A 26,672-nucleotide genomic window follows, 5' to 3' on the forward strand; every position below is an offset into this window, starting at 1 on the left:
CATGCAGTATATCCCATTTGAAAGGGCATTAAACACAAGCACTCCTCTTACCTAACCTGCTCAGAACTTTTAGATAAGATGTCCTGGCCAAACTCCAGTTTGGAGAATTAGGTTCTGCCTACCTAAATTCCGACATTGCTTTAATTGGATACATCATCCTTCTTCACTTCCTTTTGTGTAACATCACCATGTGCTCTCAAATACCTCCCACCTGCCAGATGATTGCATTTCAGTGGTGAAATAGAAGAGTGACTCTATTGCCATATGGTTGACTTATGTAAAGTCGTCTTTCCTTCCCTAATGCTATTCAGTGAGGGCCAGGATCAGCAACGTTGTTCAGTTGCAGAAGTCATGTTTGCAGCCCTCTCGGAGAGCTCTTAGAGAATGACACAGTCCTTCAGATTGGCAGGTTTGTGTCTTAAGAGTCAGCATTAGATTAGTATTTTAGCAATCTCTGTTGTCTGGTAGCACAGAGTTGCCACCAGGGCTCCTTTCCTTCCTGGTCCCTGGTGTGCTCAAGAAAATGGGACAGAGCAGGGGATCCCCATGCCCTGATGATTCCGAGGAATCCCTTGTCATGCCTAGGTTCTAGGACAGGCCTGGGCAAAATACCCTGTGCAGGCAGGATCCAGTGCAGGGATGCAGCGGGGAGCCTCAGGCAGAATCCCTGCCTGCCCCCTGCACACGGCTGAGAAAAGCAGCTGTTGCGGGATTCTGTTTGGACAGCTGTGAGCCTGGGGGAGGAAGAAGAGGCTTTCATACACTGCTCCCGCTCTCAGCACAATCCCATTGGCTGGTTTCCAGCCAATGGGAGCTGCCTATTGTCAGCAGGCCACTTGTGAAGCACCATCGCCCCCTCTCCTAGGGCTAGTAACTGTTCAAAAACCATGTGGCCACTGCAGCCAGTGTGGGGGAGGGGCACGCAAGAAGTCGGCTTGAGAAGGCTGCTGGCCAGGAGTCAAGCAAGTAAGTCTCCCAACCAGAGCCTGTCTCTGGCACCCCAGGCTTTGCTCCCTACCCCCACATAACCCAAACCACTTGTCCCCTACTGCCTCTAGATCCACTCCCAGATGCTGCACCCCAATCCCCCGCTCATGCCACAACTCAAACCCTTGGCCTTCCTCTTGCACCCCAGACCCCTTCCTCAGGTCACAACCCCCTCTTGCCCAAGGTCACAACCTAAACCCCTGCCTCCTACTCCCCTAATCCAGGTCACAACTGCTTCCTTCACCCAAACTCCCTCCCAGACCCCACACCCTCTCCTGCACCCCAATCCCTTGCTGCAAGCGCCTTTCTGCAGCCAACCTCAATCCCAGACTGCGCACCTCCTCCATTAATATAGAAGAGTGCGGCTCTTCTCCACTTTCCAAATTCTTAGAGTTGCCCCCTCATAAAAAATTACTGCCCACCCCCGTTCTAGGAGGTTCAAAGGTGACTTAGAGGTTCCTGTGCACTCCATTTCCTGAGGTGCAGTGAACTCTGCCAGAACTCAGGATCTGGCCTAAACCTGTCTAATTAATCAGCAAATAAGGAATTGTGCACTATTTCACTCTCCTCCTGCCCTCCATATTCTTACATCCAATATATTGGGCAGGTCTCAAATAATTTTCATAGAGGCTTAAGGATTATCAAAAGTCCACGTTCCAGAGATTTGGAAAATTAAGGTGACATCCATTTGGTGGAAAGGGCTAATACAAACTATTTCAAACTCTTTCTCACCAAAATGACTAAATATCAAAACAGCAAGAGCAGCTCTGATTTATAGGATGGCAGGACACTATTTTTTGACCCAACTCATGAACACACACACTTTTCAAGGTGTTCCCATAAGTAAGAGCATAAATCATGGGCTTTCTGTACTAAGTGATGTAGCTGCTGTTGAGGATTTTACCAATATCAGCTGTAACAGCAGAAGGACTGTGGCCCTCTAACATTTTTGTTACAAGTACCATCAGAAGCAAACACAGGGCCCCATCACCATTCCAGCCTGCTAGTACCATGTCAACACTGCATTATTACCTGGTGCAGAACATATGATAGATTCAAAGCAACATATTTGTATGTGCATCGTCGCTATATGCCATATAGGCACTTGTGAATGCTCCAGGCTCTATGATTGTGATGTACATACACTGACAGTTCAATCTACACCTGTCCAGAGATCATACTTAGTGCTTGTTAGATATTAATTATTTAAAGCCTGAACCTCAGCAGTGCAGAGCGCTTGCAACAACTATTAAAGGTACAGCATCTCTCAGGATCAAGTGCTGTTTGATTTATATTGTGCCTATCTATTGTATTGTACTGCATGGAAACATTACTAAAAAATTAAAAAACACGAAGTATCCATTGCTAAACAACTGCCCACATATTAAACTCACGCCGGACTCTCACTCCGACTCATTCACTGGCAAAATTGGTCATCCTTCCAGCTGCTGCCTTCTCTGACTTAAAAGCAACTGATTATTAAAATAGATGAACGATTCTGATTAGACTCTTATGTAACAAAGTTATTATGGGCCTAATACAAAGCCCACTAAAGTCAGTGGAAAAACCGTGGGCAGCGGGGGAAGCTGCCACTTGGGGAGGTTAATGCTCCAGCCTGCGGCCTGGCCTGTACTCCACTTCTGCTCAGTCCCAGGTCTTGCTCCTATTCTGCCAAGGTCCCTCCCCCTCCCCACGGTCTTGGTTCACTCTTCCCTCCCCCTTCCTGCTCATCCCCTTCCATCCAAATCCCAGGACACAAATGAAGCAAATGACATTTGAAAAAACTTCTCTTCCGCAATTTCTTTCTAAAGAAAATGGAGCACATTTTCCACTGCAAGCCTGATGGCAAATACTGGATACTCAGACGGTACCTAATTAACAGCACTAAACTTGGGAATAAAAAATGTCAGTCACAGGTGGGGGTTTTTTTTAATATACCCTGACGTTTGTCAGTTTATTTGTGAAAACTTTGTAAGAAGGGCTAGTCAGCTGTCCTGCTGAATATAACATTAAATATTATGGAATACATGATGCAGCTCTTCTGTGTTTTAGGTTTTCTTCATCAGTATTTCTAAGCTGATTTTGTATTGTAAATGTACTCTTAAGCCCTCATAAAGTAATCGTTCCAGATTACTACATATTTAACTCACTGAAAAAAAGATAGTATTTTAAATTAATCAGTCACCGAGGTTTAGTGTGTTCATAGCAACGTTTATTGCTTTTAGAAATAGAGAACACTCAGGGCTCGCGACAGACTTCACTGGCCCTGGGCAATGGGGCATGTCTTGGCTTGGGCCTCCCCCCAGAAGGGGCAAGGTTAGGGGACAATTTAAAGGGCCCAGGGCTTCGGCTACCGCTGTTGCCATAGTAGCAGCCTAGAGCCCCAGGCCCTTTTAAGTCACTGGACCCTAGGGCAGCTGCCTTCTTTCTCAGTCCTCCAGCCCATTGGGGGCCCTGGACACATTAATTTACTTTGTGTGATTTCAATAACAACAAACATGTTTATGAAATTTCACCAATTTTATAAATATGTTTTCAAAGATTTTATGCATAACAAAGATTTTTATATTTTGGTGTAGGGTTCTTTTAAAATGAGTTCATTACATAGAAGTAAAGAAAGGGAAACTCATTTGTCCAGCTATCTGGTGGAAAAGGGGTATTTTCTTTTTAAGGGCTCTCTTCAACAGGAGGTAAAGGGAAAAAGATAACAGGGATGACAGAAAGGACAGGAAGACTTTGGAAGCAAGATTTTTGTACTATAGTAATTAAATTTAGCACGTGTATTTTGAAGGATTTATTCTGAAAAACTATATGTCTGTGTAGATCCTGGCATTTAAGGCTAAAGCTGAATACTAAGATTGTGCATTTAAAAATGGATGCAAGAATTTTTTTAGAGCTGTGATGTTATAATCTTCAGCAACAGACTAATGAAATGTTTTTTTTAAAAATGTTAAACTAAGATCCATGTTATAGAACAGGGGTGGGTACAATAAGGCCCACAGGCTGCCTCCAGCCCGCCAAACTGCCAGATCCACCATCCATCAAACCCTCCACCATCCTGTGGCACAGCAGGAGCTTCAGGCAGGTTTCCTGCCTGCCACATCTCTGCACACTGCTCAAAGTGGCTGGCTCCAGGAGCCATGTGTGTTTGTATGTGCCATGTGCTGGGGGGGAAGGGAAGGAGTCGTACATTGCTCCCACCCCCCGGCACAATTTCGCAACTCCATTGTCCAGGGATTTTAGTAATAAACTAATGGAATATTTAAAAGCAAATTTTAAACTAAGATCCTGTAGACATATTCAGTAATCACAACTGTTTTAGTCAGTAAATTCAGAAACTGACAATATATACTTGGGGTTGGCAAATGCCTGTTAAATGGCTTCACTACCACTTGAATGGCTCTTTAACAGTTTCAGTGTTGTGCTGGAAGGTCTGGCGAACTGGAAGGCTTTTTCACTTTTAAGTTAGCAGATCCCCTCTGGAGGAAGACTCACCAGACTGCAACCACCTGCTGTGTGGCCCTGCTGGGATAGGAAGAGGAAAGAGGTTGGGCGCTAAGATCCAGGGAAGGCAACACCTTCCCTTGCCTCTTTACCTGCTACCCATGGGAAAAACTCTCTTTGACTTCAAAGGGATTTGCATTAGATGCCACTTTAGGTACTGAACCAATATGCAGTACTGTATCTCAATTTTTGCTTCAAATTGTTCATTGCATGCATTATATGAAGGTGGCTTCCCTGAACATCAAAGCAGACACTTACCTGTTTGAATGTGGCTTCAACAAGATTGGCTGGAAACATATTCCTGGAAAGAAATACATAAAAGTATCATTGTCAAGAGGCTATTTAGTTACCCTTGTTGGGCCTTAGGGTCCACTGCCTTATTCCTTGCAAAATGAGTGCCCAGAAGGTAGCGAAGACTCTAGTATTTATTTTGAAAAACTATGTCTGTGTAGATCCTGGCATTTAAGGCTAAAGCTGAATACTAAGATTGTGCATTTAAAAATTTCCTACTTGCTTTGCATGGTATAAGTGGCTATAGAAGGCATAACAGTGGAGACCCAAGTCCACTAAGTTGAAAACAGAGGTTTAAGGATATAATTCTGAACACCTGATGAGGGATTCAAGAGATCTGGATTCAGTTCCTGACTCTGCCTTGTATAACCTGAGGCAACTCGCTCAGATTCTTTCTGGTTCAGTTCCTTGTCTGCTAGCTGGGAATAATTAAAGAATAGTAGAACTGTATGGAATCCCAAGAAGTCATCTAGTCCAGTCCCCTGCATTCTTGGCAAAAGTATTAACTAGACCAGGGGTGGGCAAATTCCTTGGCCTGAGGGCTACATTGGTTAGTGAAATTGTATGAAGGGCCAGGTATGGAAGGATGGGGATAAGGTGACCAGCTGTCCCAATAAAATTGGGACTTTTAACCCTTTGTCTTGTGTCCGGACCAATCTTTGATAGGGACATCATTTGTCCTGATCTTTAGGTGTGGAAGTCAATAACAAACAGAGGGGATGAGGAGGCAAGTAGCAACATGAACACCAGGTGGGGGATGAAGAGGTGACTGGTTGGCGCAGATGGGTGAGGAGGCGAGCAAGTGGTGGGTGGTGGTGAAGGAAGAGGTGAGTGAGTGGGGGGAGAGGAGGCAAGCGAGTGGTGAGTGGTAGAGGGGAGGAGATGAGCGGGTGAGGGGGGGCAAGGAGGTGAGAAGCAAGCCAGCAATGAGTAGGGGGAGGGATGAGAAGGCAAGTGACAAGGCTGATGGTGTGAGGAGGTGAGCAGCAAGCTAGCAGTGGGAAGAGATGTGAGGAGGTGAGCGGCGAGCCAGCAGTAGGTGGGAGGGACCTGGCAGGGGACTGAGGAGGCAAGCCAAGAGCAATCTCAGTAGGCAGGTGGAGGGTTTCACTGTGGGTGGGAGACACCTGGCAGGGGAGTAAGGAGTTAAGTGGCAGGTGGGAGACTTAGGAGAGACTCAGTACAGCTGTGTCACGTAGGGAGTGAGAGGAGACGTGTGGCAGAGTGGATAGGGAAGGGGCAAGATCTGGGGCAGAATGAGGGTAGGGCTGGGGTGGAGCCTGAGTGAGTGTGGGCATGGACAGCAGCCCCCCCCCCCCATGTGTCCTAATATTTTATTGTTGTGATCTGGTCATTCTCGCTGGGGTAGGCTGTGCATCCCCAAACAGGCAGGCGTGGTCTGGCCTCCATGCCCTCGCCAACCTTTCCTCCTCCCCGCCCCCTGACTACACTTCCTGGAGCACCAGAGCTGGTGGCACTAGCTGGAGTTATGCCACCCAGAGCACCAGAAGTGGGACAGAAGGAGAAGGGCTGGGGGCTGCCACTAATGCTTGCTGCTTTTGCTTTGCTGCAGAGTACAGCAGAGGGGAGTTGAGCTGGCTTCTCTTGGCAAGGCTCTCCATATTCTGCTCTGTGGCAGGAGCTTGGGAGATGGACTGAAGGGTCCAACAGATGAGATGTGGCCCACGGGCCATAGTTTGCCCTCCTCCGATCTAAACCATCCCTGGCAATGTTTGTCTAACTTGCTCTTAGAAATCTCCAATAATATAAATTCAATAGTCTACCTCAGCAATTTATTCTGCTGCTTAACCATCCTGACAGGAAGTTTTTTCTAATGTCCAACCATCCTCGCTGCAGTTTAAGCCCATTGCTTCTTGTTCTATCCTGAGAGGTTAAGGAGAATAATTTTTCTCCCTCCTCTTTGTAATAACCTTTTATGTACTTGAAAACTGTTATCACATCCCCTCTCAGCCTTCTCAAGACTAAACCAACACAGTTATTTTAGTCTTCCCTCATAGGTTGTTTTCTAGACCTTTATTAATTTTTGTTGCTCTTCTCGGGACTTTCACCAGTTTGTCCCCATCTTTCCTGACATGTGATACAATACTTCAGTTTAGTCATAATTAATGTGGAGTAGAATGAAAGAATTACTTCTGTTTGTTGCCAAGGCTGACTAAGCTGTTCTGGGAGATGTTTTCTCCAACCTGACGCCAGAGCTGTCCCGTCCATAGAAGGGTTTGTAGTGGGTGCCTCAGGCCCCATGTTTTGTGGCAGCCGCCTCAACCGTCCTGGGGGCTTACCTGGGGAGGGGCCTGACATGGGGCAGCAGCAGGTGTTGCCCCCAACACTCACTACAGCTACAGTAGCTAGCGTGACCCAGCAGCCTGCTCCTCTGCCATAGTACAGCAGAGGGTGGCAAGATGGAGCCAAGCAGTCTACTGGGTTGCTCGGGCTCCTACCACTGCAATGAGTGTGGGAGGAGAAGCTGCCCCCTGCTGCCACTCCATGCAAGAACATAAGAACGGCCGTACTGGGTCAGACCAAAGGTCCATCTAGCCCAGTATCCTGTCTGCCAACAGTGGCCAATACCAGGTGCCCCAGAGGGGGTGGACTGAAGACAATGATCAAGCGATTTGTCTCCTGCCATCTTTCTCCAGCCTCTCACAAACAGAGGCCAGGGACACCATTTCTATCCCCTGGCTAATAGCCTTTTACGGACCTAACCTTCATGAAATTATCTAGCTTCTCTTTAAACTCTGTTATAGTCCTAGCCTTCACAGCCTCCTCTGGCGAGGAGTTCCACAGGTTGACTCTGTGCTGTGTGAACATGGCTCCGGGCAATCTCCTGACTTGTGCTGCTTGGGGTGGGGGCTTCTGCAAGGGGGTGGGCAGGGATGGAACAGGGCAGGGCTTGGAAGAATAGTTGGTGTAGAGGCAGGGTGGAGCAGGAGTGGGGCCTGCAGCTGGAGGCTGCCGTGTCCCCTGGGCACTAGAGTGGTTGTCCCAGGCCCTCTGTCCCCCTCGGGAAAGCCCCACATGATGTAATCTCATTTTCTTAAAGTAGCCTGTTAAAATCTCCAGGAGTGCTTTCAGTAGTTGCCCGGAAATTGATGCCAATTCCAGGAGACTCCAAGACAATCCTGAAGGGCTGGCAACTCTATTTACAACACTCCTGCTAACACATCACAGAACGATGCTTGCTGCTTCTTGTTTTTCAACAGTGTCACACAGTTGGCTCTCGTCTGCTATATATTTGAGAGAGTTTGTCTGGCTGTGTGTCTGTTTGTTCAAGAACTGCTCCTAAATGGTAAAATTTGGTATACAGCTTCCTCTTATCATAACAAAGCAAGATCAAGGTTTGACTGTGACAGAAAAATGGGATGTGCCTGAAAAGGAATTGCTTCTCATAAAACCATATAGAAAAGAGACAGAATGACCAGGAAGGAGTTTGTTTAAAAGACACAGACTAGTGCCGGAGGTAGATATACCCTCAGAATGTTAAGGACAGTCAATGTTAATTCATGCAAAAGCGATGAGGAGTCCTATGAGACTAACACCTTAGAGACTGAGGGTATGTCTACACTACCCCGCTAGTTCGAACTAGCGGGGTAATGTAGGCATACCGCACTTGCAAATGAAGCCCGGGATTTGAATTTCCTGGGCTTCATTTGCATAAGCGGGGAGCCGCCATTTTTAAAACCCTGCTGGTTCGAACCCCGTGCAGCGCGGCTACACGGGGCACGAATTAGGTAGTTCGAACTAGGTTTCCTAGTTCGAATTACTGTTACTCCTTGTGAAATGAGGAGTAACGGTAGTTCCAACTAGGAAGCCTAGTTCGAACTACCTAGTTCGTGCCCCGTGTAGCCGTGCTGCACGGGGTTCGAACCAGCGGGGTTTTAAAAATGGCGGCTCCCCGCTTATGCAAATGAAGCCCGGGAAATTCAAATCCCGGACTTCATTTGCAAGTGCGGTATGCCTACATTACCCCGCTAGTTCGAACTAGCGGGGTAGTGTAGACATACCCTAACAGATTTATTGGAGTATAAGCTTTCATGGGCAAAGACCCACTTTGTCAGATATTTGAATGTTAATTCATGTTTGTTTTGTAATTTGAGATGATTTAATGAAAAGTGCCATAGAAGTGGGAAGTATTTTTGCTGTGATAAACTTATAATGTGCTGTGTGATGGAGAATTAATCTGAAATGATCAATTCTCATTAAGAATATTCTCAGAATATGAACCATACATATAGGCTGTACCTTTCAGTAATGTGAATTGGATGTCTAGTGCCTTTCTGTCTCTTGCCTCAATCCTGCAGCCCTAATTAATAGCATTAAGATTAAATTGAGGCTGCTGGAGAAAGGAAATATCATAATTAGTAGCTAGATTAAATGTTAGCCAAATTCATGGAGGATTATAGCATTTTATTTCTTTATCATTCTTTATCCTGCAGGAATTACAACTGGTTCTCATAATGCTGTAGTCTGGAATTCTTTCAATTTTATATAATATATTGTTATCTGTTCTGAGTATTCTTTGAGACTAGCCTTGCTAAAGCCATCCAAATGATCTAGTGCAAGGGAGTTGACCTGAATGTGTTTGCCAGAGCTTTGGCTTTTTTTTTAAGCTGCTTTCCTTGGCTTGGAAAAATCCAGTATTAGCCAAAAGTTCAGTTTTCGTAATTAAAAAAAAATCAAACGCACCATTCACAAAAGGTAAATCTCATGGATTAATAAGGAATAATGCTAAAGAGTATACCACTGTGACATATGGTCAGGGAAGATGAATGAAAGTATTTGTTGGCAGGATCAGGTCTCCAAAGAAACTCCAGACAAACTGTGGCCTTAAGGACATGTTCTACTACTGTACATTAAATTTTCTCAAATGTGGGCAGGTTTCTGCTTCTTTAGTCTCCTTGGAGTCTTTTAATTGGGGAAGGAGGGTTTGAATTTTTTCACCATGCAACTTCCAGGGGCTTTAATCCTCTACATCTGTGTGAGTGTTCTAACATCTGCCTGTGGTATCTGCAGGGGGCATGAGACTCTACATATCTTCCTTACCACATGGCTTCCTCAGGGCCCATAGTCTCATGAATGAAGCTAAAATTCCCCCTCAAAGAATGTTTACAGCTGCAGAGGGTTTAGCATAGTTCAGTGCCCAAGCACTTTTATTTAACTCAAAATACTACAAAATTTAAAGTTAAAAGATATCCCAACCTCGCCGTCGCTCAATGTGAGCTTTGCCTATCTTTATGGCCCCAACACTGCTGTCCGATCCATGTATACTTGCACCCCTTCAGGCTTCATTGACCTCAGTGAAACATTGCACGGGCATAAAGGCCTGCCCATGTGGATCTGGGGCATCAGACTGTAACGTCCTCAAAGCAGGGCGTTTGAGTGTTATCTTTCAGTGTTACAAGTAGAATTAAACACATTGTCAGAACTTAAGAAATAACTACTGCCCTGAGTGACTTATTGCCATCTCCATGCTTAAATTATTTCTAAATCGCCTAGCATAACTCTTGGCTCCATGGACCACAAGTGGGATGTAAAAATGATAATACCAGAAGCTTAAAGTAATGTGGCTTTTTTTCATATACAGGCAGTCCCCGGGTTACATGGATCCGACTTACATCGGATCCCTACTTACAAACGGGGTGAGGCAACCCCGCACTAGCTGCTTTCCCCCAGCAGACCAGGGAGATGCGAAGCTAGCGTCCCCTCAGCAGACCAGGGAGACGCGGAGCGGCTTTTCTCAGCAGACACCTCAGCTTGAGAATAAAGGACTGTGAGGTGTGGGAGAATAAAACTGAGCTCTGGAGAAATGTTTGGATAGAGTTTCCCCTACAATATGTACCAGTTCCGACTTACATACGAATTCAACTTAAGAACAAACCTACAGTCCCTATCTTGTACGTAACCCGGGGACTGCCTGTATATAAGAAATCTTTTCCATAACCTCAGTGGCGTTATTGTTGATGGAAATAATTTACATAACTGTTCTAGGTGTGCCATAGTCAGTACCATTGTGTTTGTGGGAGAAAGGGCTTTGGAGTGACACCCAGTTCAACCCATTTCCAATGACTTTGTAGTATCAACATTTCCATCAACCGGAGGATCTGGAGCGCACGGCTGATGGGGAAGCACATCCTGCCCCCACCCCCAACCCTCCTCCCTCACTATCCCACAGAGAGTGACTCCAGTAAAATTCTGAAGGTTATTACGAATCGAATGACACCTCCCATATTTTTCTATCACTAACTTGAAATAACTCCACTGACTTCCTACCATGCTGTGATTTCCTCACAGCAGGCCAAATCCTTTGCTACGTCATATCATTAAAAATCAGAATAACTTCACTGGTGTCAATGGTTTCACTGTAGATTTATATTAGTGAAAATGAGGGCATAATTTGGCTTCCCCTGATAAAATAAATCAATAATTTCAGTGTCCGTGGAAGGTTGATAGACACGCGTCAGTGATCATCTCTATTGTCCAATCCTATTAGATAATATCACCACCCCTCCACTCCCACCTTCAACAAAAAGGACCAGAATTCATAAAATCCTCGTTATTGTGATAAAACACGAATAGAAAATAAAAATCACTAATTGGGACTCAGCCTAATGAATCCAATCATGTTTCGCTTGCTAGATCAGAGCAGAATGCACGTTTGTGGAAATGCCCTGCCCTGAAATGTGACCCTTTTTTCTTTAATTAGGGTGAGACTGTCATGTTCTGTTCTGGGACTGGGAGGAGTGAATTTCCTAATCCTAATCTCAGCAAAAGCTAAATTCAGGGATAAGGAAGATGACAGGAGGACGATGGTTTCTGACCGAAAACCATTTTTGAGAGAAAGCTATTTCCCCTCCTTCCCAAAGTGCTTATTCAGGAAAATCCATAAAAGTGCTAGCTGAGTGGGAAAAGAGACTAAGCTAAGTGACAGCTCACTAGGATAGCTTCATGAGAGGCACAGCTCATTTTCATCAGGGCCCTGGCATGACAATGCTATTTAGTAAATAAGTTCCTTTACACCAGGCAATGTTTGTGCCTGGTTCAAGAGAATCATAGGACACTAGAACTGGAAGGGACTTTGAGAGGTCATCAAGTCCAGTTCCCCACTGTTAAGGCAGGACCAAGCACCCTCTAGATCATCCCTGTCGAACCTGCTCTTAAATATCTCCAGTGATGGAGGTACTACAACCTCCCTAGCTAAGTTCCCTCTCAGGTGTGTGCCTGTGCGGGAGTGCACAAAGAAATTCAATCCCACCCACCTCCTCAGTAGAGCAATGCACTCACCTTCCTTGCCCGTGGAAGGTAGGTTGCTGCTGGTGGAGGTGGGCTTGGTGGGAGAGGGGGGCCAGGGCTGCGTAGTGGCTGCCTGGCTGCTCCTAGGGTGAGGGCCACATGGTGGTCGGCTGCCATGCATGCTGGGGCTAGAGCCAACCCCAGCTCCAGCCCCGGCACACGGGATAGCTGCCCACCACGCAGCCCTACTCCAGGAGCAGCTGGGCAGCCATCACATGGCTCTAACCCCAACTTCTGCCCTTCCCCAGGACTGAAGCTGTGGCCACAGCAGGCCACATGGTGGCAGCTGGGGCTGTGGTGCTGCTGCTCTTGTGGCGTCCTGATTCAGCTGCTGCTGAAACTGACCAGCAGTGGCTGAATCAGGACTCCTGGGGCAGAGCAGCTGGGGTGCTGCCGGGTTGGTCCAGAGCGGTGCTGCAGGACCAACCCGGCAGCCCCCAGCTGCTCTACCCCAGGGGTAGGCAAGAAAAGCCTGGTCTGCTGGGGTCTAGCTGCATCCCCCCCACAGCAGACCAGGGAGACGGGGGTGGTGGGACGCCCAAGTCCTCCACGGCTTTGCTCCGTCTCCCTGGTCTGCTGACCTGGGAGACGTGGAGCAAAGCCGAAGAGCACGTGGGCAGTGGGACAGTCCAGGCGCGCCACGCTGGTCTGCTGGTCTTGGAGCACGCCCAAGGTCTTGGAGCACGCCCTGGTCTTGGAGCCTTGGAGCACGCCCACAGAGGGGGAAGCCGGCAGTGGGACAGCCCAGGCGCGTCTGGGCTGCCCGGCTGCCCGAGCCCCTCCGCGTCTTTCTGGTCTGCAGACCAGGGAGACGCGGAGCAGCTTTTCTCGCCCCGGAGTACACGGGCGGCGGGACCACGAGGTCCTGCAGTCCGTGTCCTCCGGGGCAAGAAAAGCCCCATGCGTAAGTCGGGGACTGCCTGTACCTCCACCACCTCATAGGGGTGTTGGGAGAACACCTCCATTAAAGACTGAGATGTTGAAATACTATTGTATTGGGGCCATATAAATCCCTTAGTTAGACAGTATATAAAGTTAGTCCCTGCCCCAAAAAGCTTAAGCCATGTCTACGCTACGTGGAAGATTGACGCTGCCACAGTCAATCTTCCGGGATTTGAATTAGCAGATCTAGTGAAGACCTGCTCATTTGAACTGAGAGGGTGCTCCCATCAGTGCCGGTAGTCCTGCTCCTTACAAGGTGTAAGGGAAGCTGATGGGAGCATTTGCTTCTGTCGACCTCCCACTGTGTGCATGGTGCAAAAACACAACTTAAGATGCGTCGATTCCAGCTACGTATTTAACATAGCTGGAGTTGTGTATCTTAAATCAACCTTCCCCTGTAGTTTTGACCAGCCTTGCAGTTCAAGTATGAAAAAACCAAAACATATTCCCAGATGCCATTCAGAGTTTGCATCAGAAACATTCAAGACAATAGGGTATTAGTATGTACACGTTTGAAACTTGCAATAAAACTATATAAAAAAGACAGGCCAGGTCTACAGTGGAGTGCTTTGTGAGTAAAGCTATACCAGTTTACTAGTGACAAAGCATTCTTAGTATGTTCAAAAGCTTCAGGGGGTAGCCAAGTTGTAACTGGAAAAATTTAAAAACAACGAATAATCTAGTAGCACCTTAAAGACTAAGAAAACATGCTTGTTTTGTTAGTCTTTAAGGTGCTACTAGACTATTCGTTTTTATTCTTACTATGGAAACTATTTACATTGGCACAGCTGTGCTTTTGCCTTCATAGTGTATTCTAGCCTCCCGAGTAAATAAGCTGTACAAGAAAAAGCACAGGTTTTGCTAGTATAAGACACTAAGAGCTTTTGCCTACACTGCAGTTTGTCACAAATTATAGCTCATTACACCCCTGACCGACATAGCTATGCTGGCAAAAGTCTGTAGCGCAGACCTAAACGAAAATACCAGCCTTGCTTGGCATCTCCCATATAGTTTACAGACTTGCATTTGTCTCATGAGTCACTTGTTTCAGTTGGCCCCCAGCGACTCTACATTGGAAATGAAAGAGGGTGAGCTATATCAGGAAGAGCTCCTGCATTGGCCTGAGGATGGACTAGATTGCCCCATGGTTTTTTTCTTGATGGCTAGAGACTCAGTGTTTGAGTAAGGATAGGTTAGGTTTAAGTGATTAGGTTTAAGGCCAAAGTAGCACTAGGGTTCAGGTATCAAATTGTTGTGAGTTATCTTAAAATCACATGGGAAAAACTATTCTTGTGTGACTTTTGCCACCTTGTACTGCATCTAACCCAGAAAACAGGCATCTTCCATTTTTGGCTCTGTAAGAAAAAACACAGCTACTATTTCAGATCTAGGGATTTCCCTTCTCTGCCTTTTAAAATATAGACGGAGTGATAGTTCTCTGGATCTCACATTCAAGTCTGTTCTCTCTGTACCTCTCCTATTAGTTTTGCTCTTTCTTTGAACATTCCAGATTCCTGTGCCAGAGGAAATTCCAAGAAATCGCAGTGGCTATATTGCTTCAGTACATGTTCCACACATCTTTCCTTCAGTTTTAATTGCAAAACCTTTCTGGACTTCGCAGCTCTCTCCCAACTGCACTCTGGGTGCCACCACCCATACAATTCACACAGGAAGACAAGATCGCAGAAAACCACTGCAGCCATTGAACTCAGACTTTCCTACCTGTCACATTCTCCTGGCAAAGGAGTTAAACTTACATAGCATTTTCTTTGAAAGTATATAAATAATTTAAAGCATGCTATATTTAGACCTGGTCATCAGAAAGCTTCATGCCCTGTAATTGATGCTAAAGAACTTTGACAGATTCTAACTCTCTTGTCTCATTACTCTTCTGAATGCCTAATTAATATTAGATGTTTGATGTTCTTTCTTTACTGAGCTAATAAAGTGATGAAGAATGACAGAGGTAGGTTTTCACTGACAGAGGACAAAACTGAACAAATCTAATCTTTAGTGGTACTAAAGGGAAGATATGAACTTTCAGGAGATAGCTAAGGTTTGTTTTTACTGAGAGGCTGTAAAGATGTTATGTGAGCATGCCTAGCCTTGTGAGAGAGAAACATTTTATTAGTATCCAGTTTGTAGCACAAAATAATTCTACTGTTCAGGTAACATTTAAAGATCTAGTATACATAGTTATAATGTAGTATAAAACCAGAAGTAAGCCATGGGATTAGTTGGGGACAATTTTGCAATCTCTGTCCAATAATTCTAAAATGTTTACATTTACATGATGAGATTACTATTTGTATTCTCATCTGGCTTTTATAATTTGTAGTTAATTTATCATCATGTATATAATCCCTTGCCTCACAATCATACATTCTAGATATAGATCTTACATTTCCTTTTTATTCGCATCTTGTGTTTTGTTTTTAATTATCTTACATTTTTACAAAGTTGTGGTGGCTACATTTCAGATTTCTAATATCTGAAATGAAAGAGCCCGAAAAATGATTTAGTGGGGAATGATTTAGTATGGAACCAGGTCTCAAACAGATAATGGCATCAAGAGCTTTTCGCCTCCAGGCCACTGACTCAAATTAAATTATTAAGTGTATTACTGTAATTCCTAGGAGCCCTCCCTATTCATGGACCAGTACCCCATTGTGAAAGGGGCTGTACCAACAGAACAAAACAACAGTCCTTCCCCAAAGTGCTTACAATTCAAGTGAAAGACAAAAGACAATATATGGATACATATGCTCCAAGAAGAGAGTACAAGGAAACAGCGGGGATACGTCTACACTGCACGCTAATTTCAAAATAAACTATTCCAGAATAGTTATTCTGAAATAGCTTTTTTCAGAATAGCACGTCTACACTGCAGGGAAGCCTCAAAATTAGTCGAAGGCAGGCTTCCCTAATGTAGACATGCTATCTCAATTTAGTGCTCCAGGAGGCACTGGGGAGGAATAACTTAGAATGGCCCTGGTGAGGGGTTATTTCAAAATAGAAGCAGTGGACTGTCTACCTACCCGTGCCTTATTTCAAAATAGCTATTTCAGAATAGGCATTATTCCTCATAGAAAGAGGTTTACAGATTTCGGAATAAGCTGTCTGTTATTTCAAAATTATTTTGAAATAACTAAATGGCTGTGTAGACACTTGCATTGTTATTTCTAAATAACGCTAGTTATCTCAAAATAATGGTGCAATGTAGATGCACCCTGAGTGTCCAGGATAATAGGAAGAGTCATCTCAGCATACCAATGGCCCAACCATTGTCATATTTATGTAGTCATCAAGGCAAAGGAGGGATTTGAAAGAGGCTAATGAGGTAGCTTTGCAGATGCTTACAGGGTGCTCTTCCCAAGCATGAGCGAGAGCTTGAGAGACAGCATGAAGATGCTTGTTTGAAAATGGAAAGGTGTGTGATAAATGCTGTGAAATAAAGCCTGACCCCATGGCCAATTGGAAGTGGGAGTTGACCTCTTTATAGTAGATTAGAAATGATAAAGGGAAGGGAAGTAGCTTATGTTTTCCAGCTTATTTTCTTCCACTATTTGATCTGAGGAAGTGGGTCTGGCCCACGAAAGCTCATCACCTAATAAACCATCTTGTTAGTCTTTAAAGTGCTACATAGTCCTGTATTTTGTTTCAGCTACACCAGACTAACATGGCTACAATTCTATCCTTATGTTTTCTGTTACAGAGGAAGGTGAGCCAGTGGAGTGATGCAAAGATAGTGGGATGTGGTTAAAGTAAGAGGCTAGGAAAATGATCTTTGCTGCATCTGAATGGATGTGAAAAATGTCTGGCTTTGTCAGGAATAGAGAACATAATATTGCCACAGTCGGGATGAGAGCACGAATGAGAGTTAGCTGTGTGGGTGGATAGGAAAGTCTGTATTTTAGAGATGTTATATCGAAAGAAACAGTAAGACTTAGATTTAGGTTGGATGTGGGGACCTACAGATCAGGTGAAAGGTCTGAATGACAGGCATGATGGTGATGTTTACAGTTATCCAGAAAGGATAAAAAATTGCCATATGGACATCTGGTCAGTGAGCTACAGTTCATGAAATGAGTTGATGGGCTCTATGACTTCACATCCCATTGCAATCAACATGACACTTTCAAGTGTGCTCTTAAAACGTATTAAAATACATAACAAGTCCTAGCCAAAACCTTAGTTATGTAACATTGTTCATTCGCAGGATGCCAGGTGCTTCCTGCATGAATTACTGTGCATGCATACAATTGATAAGTTGAGAGGAAATTAATGAATCGAGACAAGAAGCCAATCAGGGACTATAAAGATTATCTCCAGTTATGAGAGGAATCAATTTGTCTTTGAGCTACAGGATCAACTCTTCTAGCTCAAACCAACAGATACACTGTTACATTTAATCCAGACTTCCTCATAGATATTCAGGAGTTTTGTCATTGTCTTTAATAGGGCCAGAATTTCACTTGTAGTGTGTAGCAAACAGGAAACATGCTGTTGTTTTATTAATAGTCTTTCTTTCAGTAAGGGGGATTTTATTTGTGGTGGATGCACATAAAGCAGAGAGTTTTGAATAATAAACAGCTTTTAAAAAGATCGTTCTCTTATTAACCTCTGGATGCAGAGGTTAAACTCAATTACATCTCATTACATTTCCATAAAATAATTGTGTGACTGCCATCTGAGAAACCAACGATGTGAACAGGTTCATCTGGCTAGCTCAATTGCCTTGTGCCATGGATGTTGTGAAAAACATGTGAGATCCTGTCCCCCTTCTGGGTCAAGCCATATCTCATTCCATGAACAACAGACTGTATTCTGGTATAAATACTTGCAAGTGCAATCTTAAATTTCACTTCCTCCAAGATCTTGTGTGAATAAAACTCAAATGCTTGTGTGCAGACTTCAGGCTTTGACTGTTATTTATAGTCTGATCCATTCCTGAAAAATATATGGCATCATTGTGTTCAGTTTATAAGTAAACCAGACTCAGGCTACATCTAGACTACAGGCTTCTTGCGCAAGAAGCTTTCTTCGGATGAGATCTTCTGAAAAAACTTCTTGCGAAAGACAGTGTCCATACTGCAAAAGTGCATCGAAAAAGCGGTGTGCTTTTTTGAAAGATAGTGTCTAGACTGCCTGGACACTATCTCACATGTAAGCAGTGATTGCTATAGACAGAATGGCTACTAAGGCACCTGTGCTTTTTCCTCTTCTCTCTTCTTCCGATAAAAACTACCTCTGCCCCATCCACACATGCCTTTTTGCGAAAGAGCTCATTCACAAAAAGGCTTCTTCCTCATAGAAGTGTGGATGTAACTCCAGTTTTGTCGGAAAAACAGTCGTTTTTTGTCGGAAAAATCCTGTAGTCTAGATATAGCCTCAATGGGGTGTAATTTGTGTCTTTCTACTGCATTTAAAGCTGGGAGCAGGATCCAGGGAATTTGGGCAGTGGGCCTGTGCAGTCTGTGAGCATTCCTGGTAGAATTCTGCACCAATGTGCAAGTGCATGATTAATGAACCATGCATATTTTAAATTTTTTGCTTAAAAAAACAAAAGCTTTTGCTGGAAAGTTGTTGCAGTTCTGCCTTTTGCACACCAGAGAGCATTATGTCCCTAAAACAGAGCAGCAACTCCCAGACAGCTAGGGAAGAGAAAAATCCTACCTTCTTCATAGCACCTGTTGGGCTTGGGGGGGTTGCAGTACTGCTATCCTTCTGTCGGTGATGCTTTTGGCAGCAGTACTGCCTTCAGAGCTGGGCAGCTGGAGCATGGCAGCTGCTGGCAGGGATCTCAGCTCTGAAGACAGGGCCACTGTCAGCAGCAGCACAGAAGTAAAGATGGCATGGTATGGTATTGCCACCCTGACCTCTGTACACTATCCAGCCACACAGCTCTGCAGGCATAAGTGCAGAAGGGAGGCATGGTATAGTATTGCCACCCTTCTGCACTGCTGCTAGCGGGGAACTGTCTTCAGAGCTGGGTGCCTGGCCAACAGCTGCTACTCTCTGGCCACCCAACTCTAAAGGGAGCACAAAAGTAAGGGTGGCAATATTATGAACCCATTAAAATAACCTTGTGGGTGCCCCACAATCCCTTTTTGGGTCAGGACTAAATGCTAATCTCCCCCATGAAATCTGTACAGTATACGGTAAAAGCATATAGAAGACCAGACTTCATGGTCTGTGATGCATTTTTTCATGGTTGTGAATTTGGTAGAGCCCTAGTTATGTAACATGCAATGTGTTACTTTTAGAAAGATGTAAGAATGAATGTAGTTACCGAATTAAGTCTAGCAGTGCATCTGCAGAGCTCATAATTGGCTTTCCACTTTCTTCAGTGTTCTCCTTCTGGGCTGCTCCACCAGGATGGATAATGGAGACCATAATTATTCCCACAACCACAGCCACAAATGTTGTCCACAGATAGTAAGTGATGGTTATGATACCTAATCGACTTGAAGTTTTGGCATCCAAGGCTGCTAACCCAGACATTAAGCTGTAGAAAAAACAAACACAAAAAAATACAGTATTTTTGCATACAATTAGTGAAACATAAAATCTCATTTCTTAATTATTCTAATTTATCTGTTCCACTATGATTGTCTAAGTAATGATGCTTCTGGAAGGAGCTTTTAGATCCATATATTGTAGAGTCAGTCCCCAGAACCTGGGAACTCTTTTTGAAATGCATGTACTGTAATGCTGTACTGCCCAAGCTAATAAAAGCAGATCCTAGTCCCTTGAAAGAAGTAGCAGTTTCACAGAACACCATGCATAGTCTACCCTCTAGCGGGATAGAGCCACACTGGGATAACGTGGGTTACATTTGTTTCGGTCTCCGGGAACTCAAATCACTGCTACTGGTGAGGGCAAGATTGGAGGATACCTATGACTTCTTTGAGTACTTAGACTATTAATTTATGCAGACATACTCTTTTTTATTGAAATATTGACCCTAACCCCAGCCATAGGCAGCGGAGCTGCGGCTGCCACCTGGGCTGTTGCCCAACCAACTTTTGGATCACCACAGCCCAGCGTGGAACTGGTGATCCAGTGGGGTCTGGGCCAGGAAAAGGATGGGCTGGGCCATCATAGTGGGGATGACCCTGCTGGCACACAAAGGCCAATGAGCTGGATCAAGGAAACAGGAGCTGCTGCAGTGTGAATGCAGGGCGGGCTCACTTTCCAACCCCCCCTCGGCTGTTCCTGGTTCACCATGAATTTCATTCCTTTCCTCATTGATTAACAGACATGCTTTCTTCTTCCCGTTTTCCCCCCTCAGTATGTTTGAAAAATCTACTCTCATTCCCCTCAGCCCTTTGGCTAGTATTACATTGTTCTATTGTTTTGCTATAACTGATACTGCATTCACATTTGGGTGATTCACCTTCAAATTCATTAAACCTCGGCAAATTCATACCTCAGTAGCAGCTAGAACCCTGGGCCTTCTAAACTCTGCACCCTATGGCTCCAGCAACACTGAAAGGCTGGCTGGGGGAGGCTAGTTCCCAGCTCTGCCCCTTCTACTGAGGCCACACGCCTTCCAGGGACCTCAGAGCCAAAGACCCCACACCTTCCAGGGACCCAGCAAAATCTCTGGTCAGCTCTGGAGACTGTTAACTTATGGTTAGTACTCATACCTACTTAATTTACAGCTATTAATAACATGCTTAAATTACTGTTGCTGAGTGAATAAACTGACCACAACTGTTTTTTACTTTATTGGTAAAAAAAATAAACTAACAGGATATATTCTGTTTACTCATTCCAATAATGTGCCACCTTATTCTTAGCCTCAATGCTTCATATATATGTTGGTACAAGAACAATAAGTAAATGTTAACTGCTCCATGAATCTCAAGGGACCAATTTTCAAAACTGCCTATGGAAAAAGTGAATGTAATCGGCACCTAACGGGAACATGAATTTCCTTGGTGCGCGCATGCAATTTGGATAGTTATAGACAAAAATGATCAGTTGTGTGTGTAACCAGCTATTTGTGTGTGCAATGACTATTTGCAGAAGCAAATGCAGTAATCAGATGTGCAACTGAGGCCTGTGATTGTGACCGGATTTGACCAAAAAGCATAAAGCTCGTCGTGCTTCCCCATGAACAGACCGGGAAGCAGCTTGTGACTCATTCTGCTTCCCAGTTTCATCCTGCTCTAGTGATGGGGTCAAACATTGCACCTGCCCTCTGCCTGGGGCGTTGCTCTGGTGTAGCTGCACTGCCCTACGCAATGGGGAGCGAAGCCAAGACTATGCCCATACCCACTTTGCCCATCCACTTCCCATCCATTTATGTGGGAGAGGGGACAGAGGCTCTTCAACCCCGCTCCATTAACACACACATCACTGTGATTTACTGCACCAAAATTCCCCTGTACAGGATCATAACAGACCACCATCTGGCTGTAAATTTGCTCCAGACTGCTTTGAATTAGGCCCAATATAATGAAGATTTATGTGATCCCAAGCTGTGTTATGATTTAATAAATCTGAAAACACCAATGTTTCACTTGGCTTTGGCTAATGTTTAATTTTAAAATTAATTTCTAATGTCTTTTCAATATACAACACAACAACAAAAAAGGTGCAGCACAATATAGTGTCTCAAGTTTTAGTGTAACCATTTCATGCAGCTCTGTTAGCACAGTGGAGAGTTGCTTGTCAAATTCTTCATCACAAATAACGTATTTATTAGCAGACATCTGCTATTTACAGGAGATCCTGAATGAGAGCTCTTTGACCTTATACACTGTTTGGTGAAGTTGTCTAGAGCTGAAGTGCAGCTTAATCTTTATAGTAGACTAACAAATTTACCAGGTGTTCCTTGGGTCATTAAGGAGGGGCTCAGTGCAGGAGGCTGTGGATATGTGGGGTGCAGGAGTCAGGGCGCAGGCTTGGGTTCTGAGCTTGTACGGGGAGAAAGGGGGCAAGGTTCTGGGGGCTGGCCCCGACCTGCAGCAACCCCCTCGCTCTGCACGTCAGTGTTCAAGAACTCATACATGATGTCCATTTAAAGTACCCCGGAAATTGTAGGTGACACCCTTGAAGTGGGAGATCCTGTCAGTGGCCTGGCCTGTGCAGAGCCAGTCTCCTAACAATCTAATGAGCAGAACCAGCCCTGATAGATGTTGGATGATTGACTGGGCCACCTGATTGCTGAAGGAGTCAGCAGGCTGAGGCTAGAGGTCAAGTAGCTGCTGAACGCATTCCTACCCTACAACTGCACTTGCTTATACCTGCTCCTGCTCCTGCTCCAGTCCCCAGCTTCTTCCTGACTTCTAACTCCTGGTTGACACCTTTGGCTCTGCCTTCCTACTCCAGTTACACTTTTGGCTGAATCTTTTTTTCTGACTCTGACTCTCCCCTGCTGCTTTGCCCCCATTATTTTTTGACTGTAGTTCAAATTAACCCTTTGGCTTAGGTTTTGGTTTCTTGATACCTGACCACAACCCTGGGCCTCTCTCCTGGACCCATTCCTGCTGGATTTGGCTCTTAACTAGTAGGCAGGATTCTTGCTCCAAACACTAGGCCAGACTGCCTATGACTTGGTTGCTGACATGGACACATCTTTTGTGCCTGAAGGTGCTATTGTAAAACAAATAATGAAGAAGGCATGGTGCTTGCCATAAAGAGCTTAAACTGAAGAAGACAAGTGGCATACAAAGAATAGAGGAGGAATGAACATTTCTATTTTATATGAATCTATATTTTTATATTTCTGCACATTTATCTTTTTTTAGTTTTGTATCACATAAATACAAATCTGTTAAACTAGTAGGGGAAGTAGAGGTGGGTGACAACCTGGGAAGCAGCTTAATCTTTATAGTAGACTAACAAATTTACCAGGTGTTGCTTGGGTCATTAAGGAGGGGCTCAGTGCAGGAGGCTGTGGGTATGTGGGGTGCAGGAGTCAGGGCACAGGCTTGGGTTCTGAGCTTGTATGGGGAGAAAGGATCAGTTCTTGGACTGGTTTTGTTCAACATCTTTATTAATGACCTGGATGAGGGGATGGATTGCATCATCAGCAAGTTCACAGATGACACTAAGCTAGGGGGAGAGGTAGATATGCTGGAGGGCAGTTATAGGGTCCAGAATGACCTGGATAGATTAGAGAACTGGGCCAAAAGAAATCTGATGAGGTTCAATAAGGACAAGTGCAGAGTCCTGCACTTTGGATGGAAGAATCCCAAGTATGGTTACAGGCTGGGGACTGAATGTCTAAGTAGCAGTACAGCAGAAAAGGACCTGGGGGTTACAGTGGATGAGAAGCTGGATATGAGTCAACAGTGTGCCCTTGTAGCCAAGAAGACTAATGGCATATTAGGGTGCATTAGGAGAAGCATTACCAGCAGATCCAGAGAAGTGATTATTCCCCTTTATTCGGCTCTGGTGAGGCCACATCTGGAGCATTGTGTCCAGTTCTGCGCCCCCCCTCCCCCACTATAGAAAGGATGTGGATGCATTGGAGAGGGTCCAGCAGAGGGCGACCAAAATGATTAGGGGGCTGGAGCGTACGACCTATGAGGAAAGACTGAAGGATTTGGGTTTGTTTAGTCTGCAGAAGCGAAGAGTGAGGGGGGATTTGAAGCAGCCTTCAACTTCCTGATGAGAGGTTCCAAAGAGGATGGAGAAAGGCTGTTCTCAATAGTGACGGATGGCAGAACGAGGAGCAATGGTCTCAAGTTACAGTGGGGGAGGTCTAGGTTGGATATTAGGAAAATCTATTTCACTAGGAGGGTGGTGAAGCACTAGAATGGGTGACCTAGGGAGGTGGTGGAATCTCCATCCCTAGAAGAGTTTAAGTCTCGGCTTGACAAAGCCCTGGCCGGGTTGATTTAGTTGGGATTGGTCCTGCCTAGAGCAGGGGGCTGGACTTGATGACTTCCTGAGGTCTCTTCCAGCTCTATGATTCTATAATAGATTTCTCGAAATGCCCATCACCTATGCCACCGTATACTGTTTTTTTACATGCCTTTCAGCAGAAATAGATTTTTAAAATGAATTTGAGGGCGGTACAAATTGGTGCTATCTCTGTGTGTGTGCTACCTTTAATAACTGGTTTCTGATACTTTTGCTTTTTATGGTTTGCAAAAATTAGAAGAAGACCAGTGCTGTTGATCATACTTTGAAATTGTTAGAGCACAGATGAGAGAAATGGATGCTTTTACATTAGACTACGAATACCTGCTAATGTTTAAATTATTGTAAATTACCCGTTAATATTTTAACAGATTTGTTAAAGATTGAATTCAACAGAATAAAAAAAGAGATCAAAGCACAAGATGATCAAGTATTTGGAAGGAAACCATATATTAGACGGTCAGAGTGTTTCTGGAAACAAGTTGTTTTGACTTCATAGTAACAACACAGATAGCCAGCTCAATATATTTTATTTCTAAGCCTATGTCTACACTACAGGGTTTTTGCACAAAAACCCGCGGAGCAGCCACACCTCAAACACGTTTTTGCGCAAGGAAATTTACAGTAAAACGGCAGAACAGAGGGCTTTTTGCGGTGTAGGTATACCTCTTTCTACGAGGAAAAACTCCTTTTTGCTCAAGAGTTCTTGCGCAAAAAGGTGTGTGTGTGAATGCTCAGCAGGGGTTTCTTGCGCAAAAAGAGCCTATCAGAAAAAGCACAGGTGCTCTAATGGCCATTCTGTGAATGGCTATCAGAACTTTCTTGCACAAAAGTGTCCATGCAGTCTGGACGCTCTCTTGCGCAAAAGCACATCGCTTTTGCAGTGCGCTTTTGAGGTGTGGTGCGCTTTTGCGCAAGAAGTTTTTGCAGAAGATCTCTTTCGCAAAAAGCTTCTTGCGCAAAAACCCTGCAGTGTAGACAAAGCCTCAGTCAGCAGCTGTGTTTTGGCTTTTGATTTACACTCTGCTTGCCAACTAAACCTTCTGTTATGAAAATTAATTACATTCCACACACTAAACTAATACTATGTTTCCAGCTTTGAACCATCAAGGAAAGAAATTCTATGTAAGAAGGTTGCAATTCCTTTTTAAATTCTCCCACGTTCTGTCTATCCATTGTAGCTTGTATAAAATGAGATCTTCAGAAATACTGGGCACTTGCAGTTCACCACTGAAATAAACGGTAGTTAGGACAGCTCAGCACCTCTCAAATTTGGCTCTGACATATTATCCACAGAAGTCCAGGAATAAATTTCTCTTTGGCTACATCTAGACTACAAAGAAAAGTCAGAAAAAGATACGCAATTGTGAACCGCAATTTGCATATCTTTTCCTGCTTTTCTTTTGAAAAAAGGCTTTTCTGAAATTTGGCACGTCTATACGGCGCCAAATTTGGGAAAAACCTGCTCTTTTGAGCCATCCCTTCTTCCTCATAAAATGAAGTTTACAGGGATGGCAAAAGAACATGTTTGCTTTTTCAGAATTTTTTCTGAAAAAGTAGACACATTCCTTAGACGCAGCATTATGTAGTCTCGATGTAGCCTTTGTTATGATAAAGCAATTTTACATGTGTGTAGAACATCTTTTGTCTGATAATCCCAACTCCATTTAAAGTATTAATGAATAAATCCTCAAAATATCCCTTTATTATCATCTTAATTGTACAGACAGGCAGCCAGACACTTAAAAGGTAAGGGCCCAGTTCTGATACCATAACTCACATTGGAATGACTTGTGGGGTAAAGTACTACTTAATAGGCCTTATTCTCCACCTTGTACCTTTTGCAGTCCACTATACCTGTCCATAGTGAGTGCAAATGCAACCAGTTCAGAATGATAGTAAAGTAAACTTTTCGCAGAGGTAAATTACTCCACAAGGTACTATTCAATGGAGAAGCAGGCCCAGCACAAATAAGGGGGAAATAAGCAGATCCTAAGTATTGTATTGAAGGTCACAGTTAAGTGTGTGGCGTAGCCTAGAAAAAAGCCTGGGTCTTGCAATTTCTAGTCCTGTGCCTTAACCATTAGTTCCCTTTTCAAACACATTTCTCTCTTATGAAGCATAGTGGAGTGTCCACAAACTTCTAGCAAAGGATGACTGCATGTGGCTTCTTTTGAGGCAGTTATCACTTCTGCAAATCAGAAAGTTGCCCTTCAGTGAAAATAAGCCCCCACCACCGAGACTGCAGATAGTCTTCCTGCAGCTCTTATCGCTTCGGCCAGCATTGAATACCATTCTTTGCTGTCATCCTAAAGTCTTGTGTATATGAAAAAATTGTACTGCTTTTCCCTGAATCAGCTGAGTTCATTCCTTAACAATGTAAACCACATTGATAGAAAGCACTCAAAGAGAAATAAGAGTGTTCGCACAAACGGGTTATGCAATTTAGTTAAATTAACACAAGTTCCTTGTTTAGACAAGGCCTAAAAAACCCCCCTGAAAGCTGACAGCAGGGCCTGGGAAGATGCTTCAACATCCAGCCAGCACTGCACAAATAATAAAAACACGTAACTGTTTCTAAACCTAGCACACTAGATAGCCCTAAGACAAAGAGATTCCTTTAATACATCCTAAACCCAGAGCAACAGAATCATCATTGAAAAGAACCTAACCCAAGAGTAAAAGGTGGTTGGACTAATCCAAATCAGTTTATAGAAATGCAGTGTTCTTCCCCTATGTGACTTACACCAAAGACCTAG

General features: G+C 44.3%; 1 protein-coding gene across 2 annotated transcripts in view; it reads right to left on the minus strand.

The window, feature by feature from the left end:
- The window catches only part of SLC1A7 (solute carrier family 1 member 7), a 105,317-nt gene that overhangs the window by 46,613 nt on the left and 32,032 nt on the right, over positions 1-26,672 (minus strand). For both annotated transcript variants that reach the window (XM_006126383.5, XM_089780424.1), the window contains 2 exons: positions 19,325-19,540; positions 4,750-4,792 (listed from right to left, as the gene is read on the minus strand). In XM_006126383.5, the coding sequence (XP_006126445.1) occupies positions 4,750-4,792; positions 19,325-19,540 (259 nt within the window). The remainder of the gene's footprint in view (positions 1-4,749; positions 4,793-19,324; positions 19,541-26,672) is intronic.

Source organism: Pelodiscus sinensis, chromosome 9 (genome assembly GCF_052426305.1).
Source record: "Pelodiscus sinensis isolate ZL-2025 chromosome 9, ASM5242630v1, whole genome shotgun sequence".
In the NCBI taxonomy this organism is placed as follows: Eukaryota; Metazoa; Chordata; order Testudines; family Trionychidae; genus Pelodiscus; species Pelodiscus sinensis.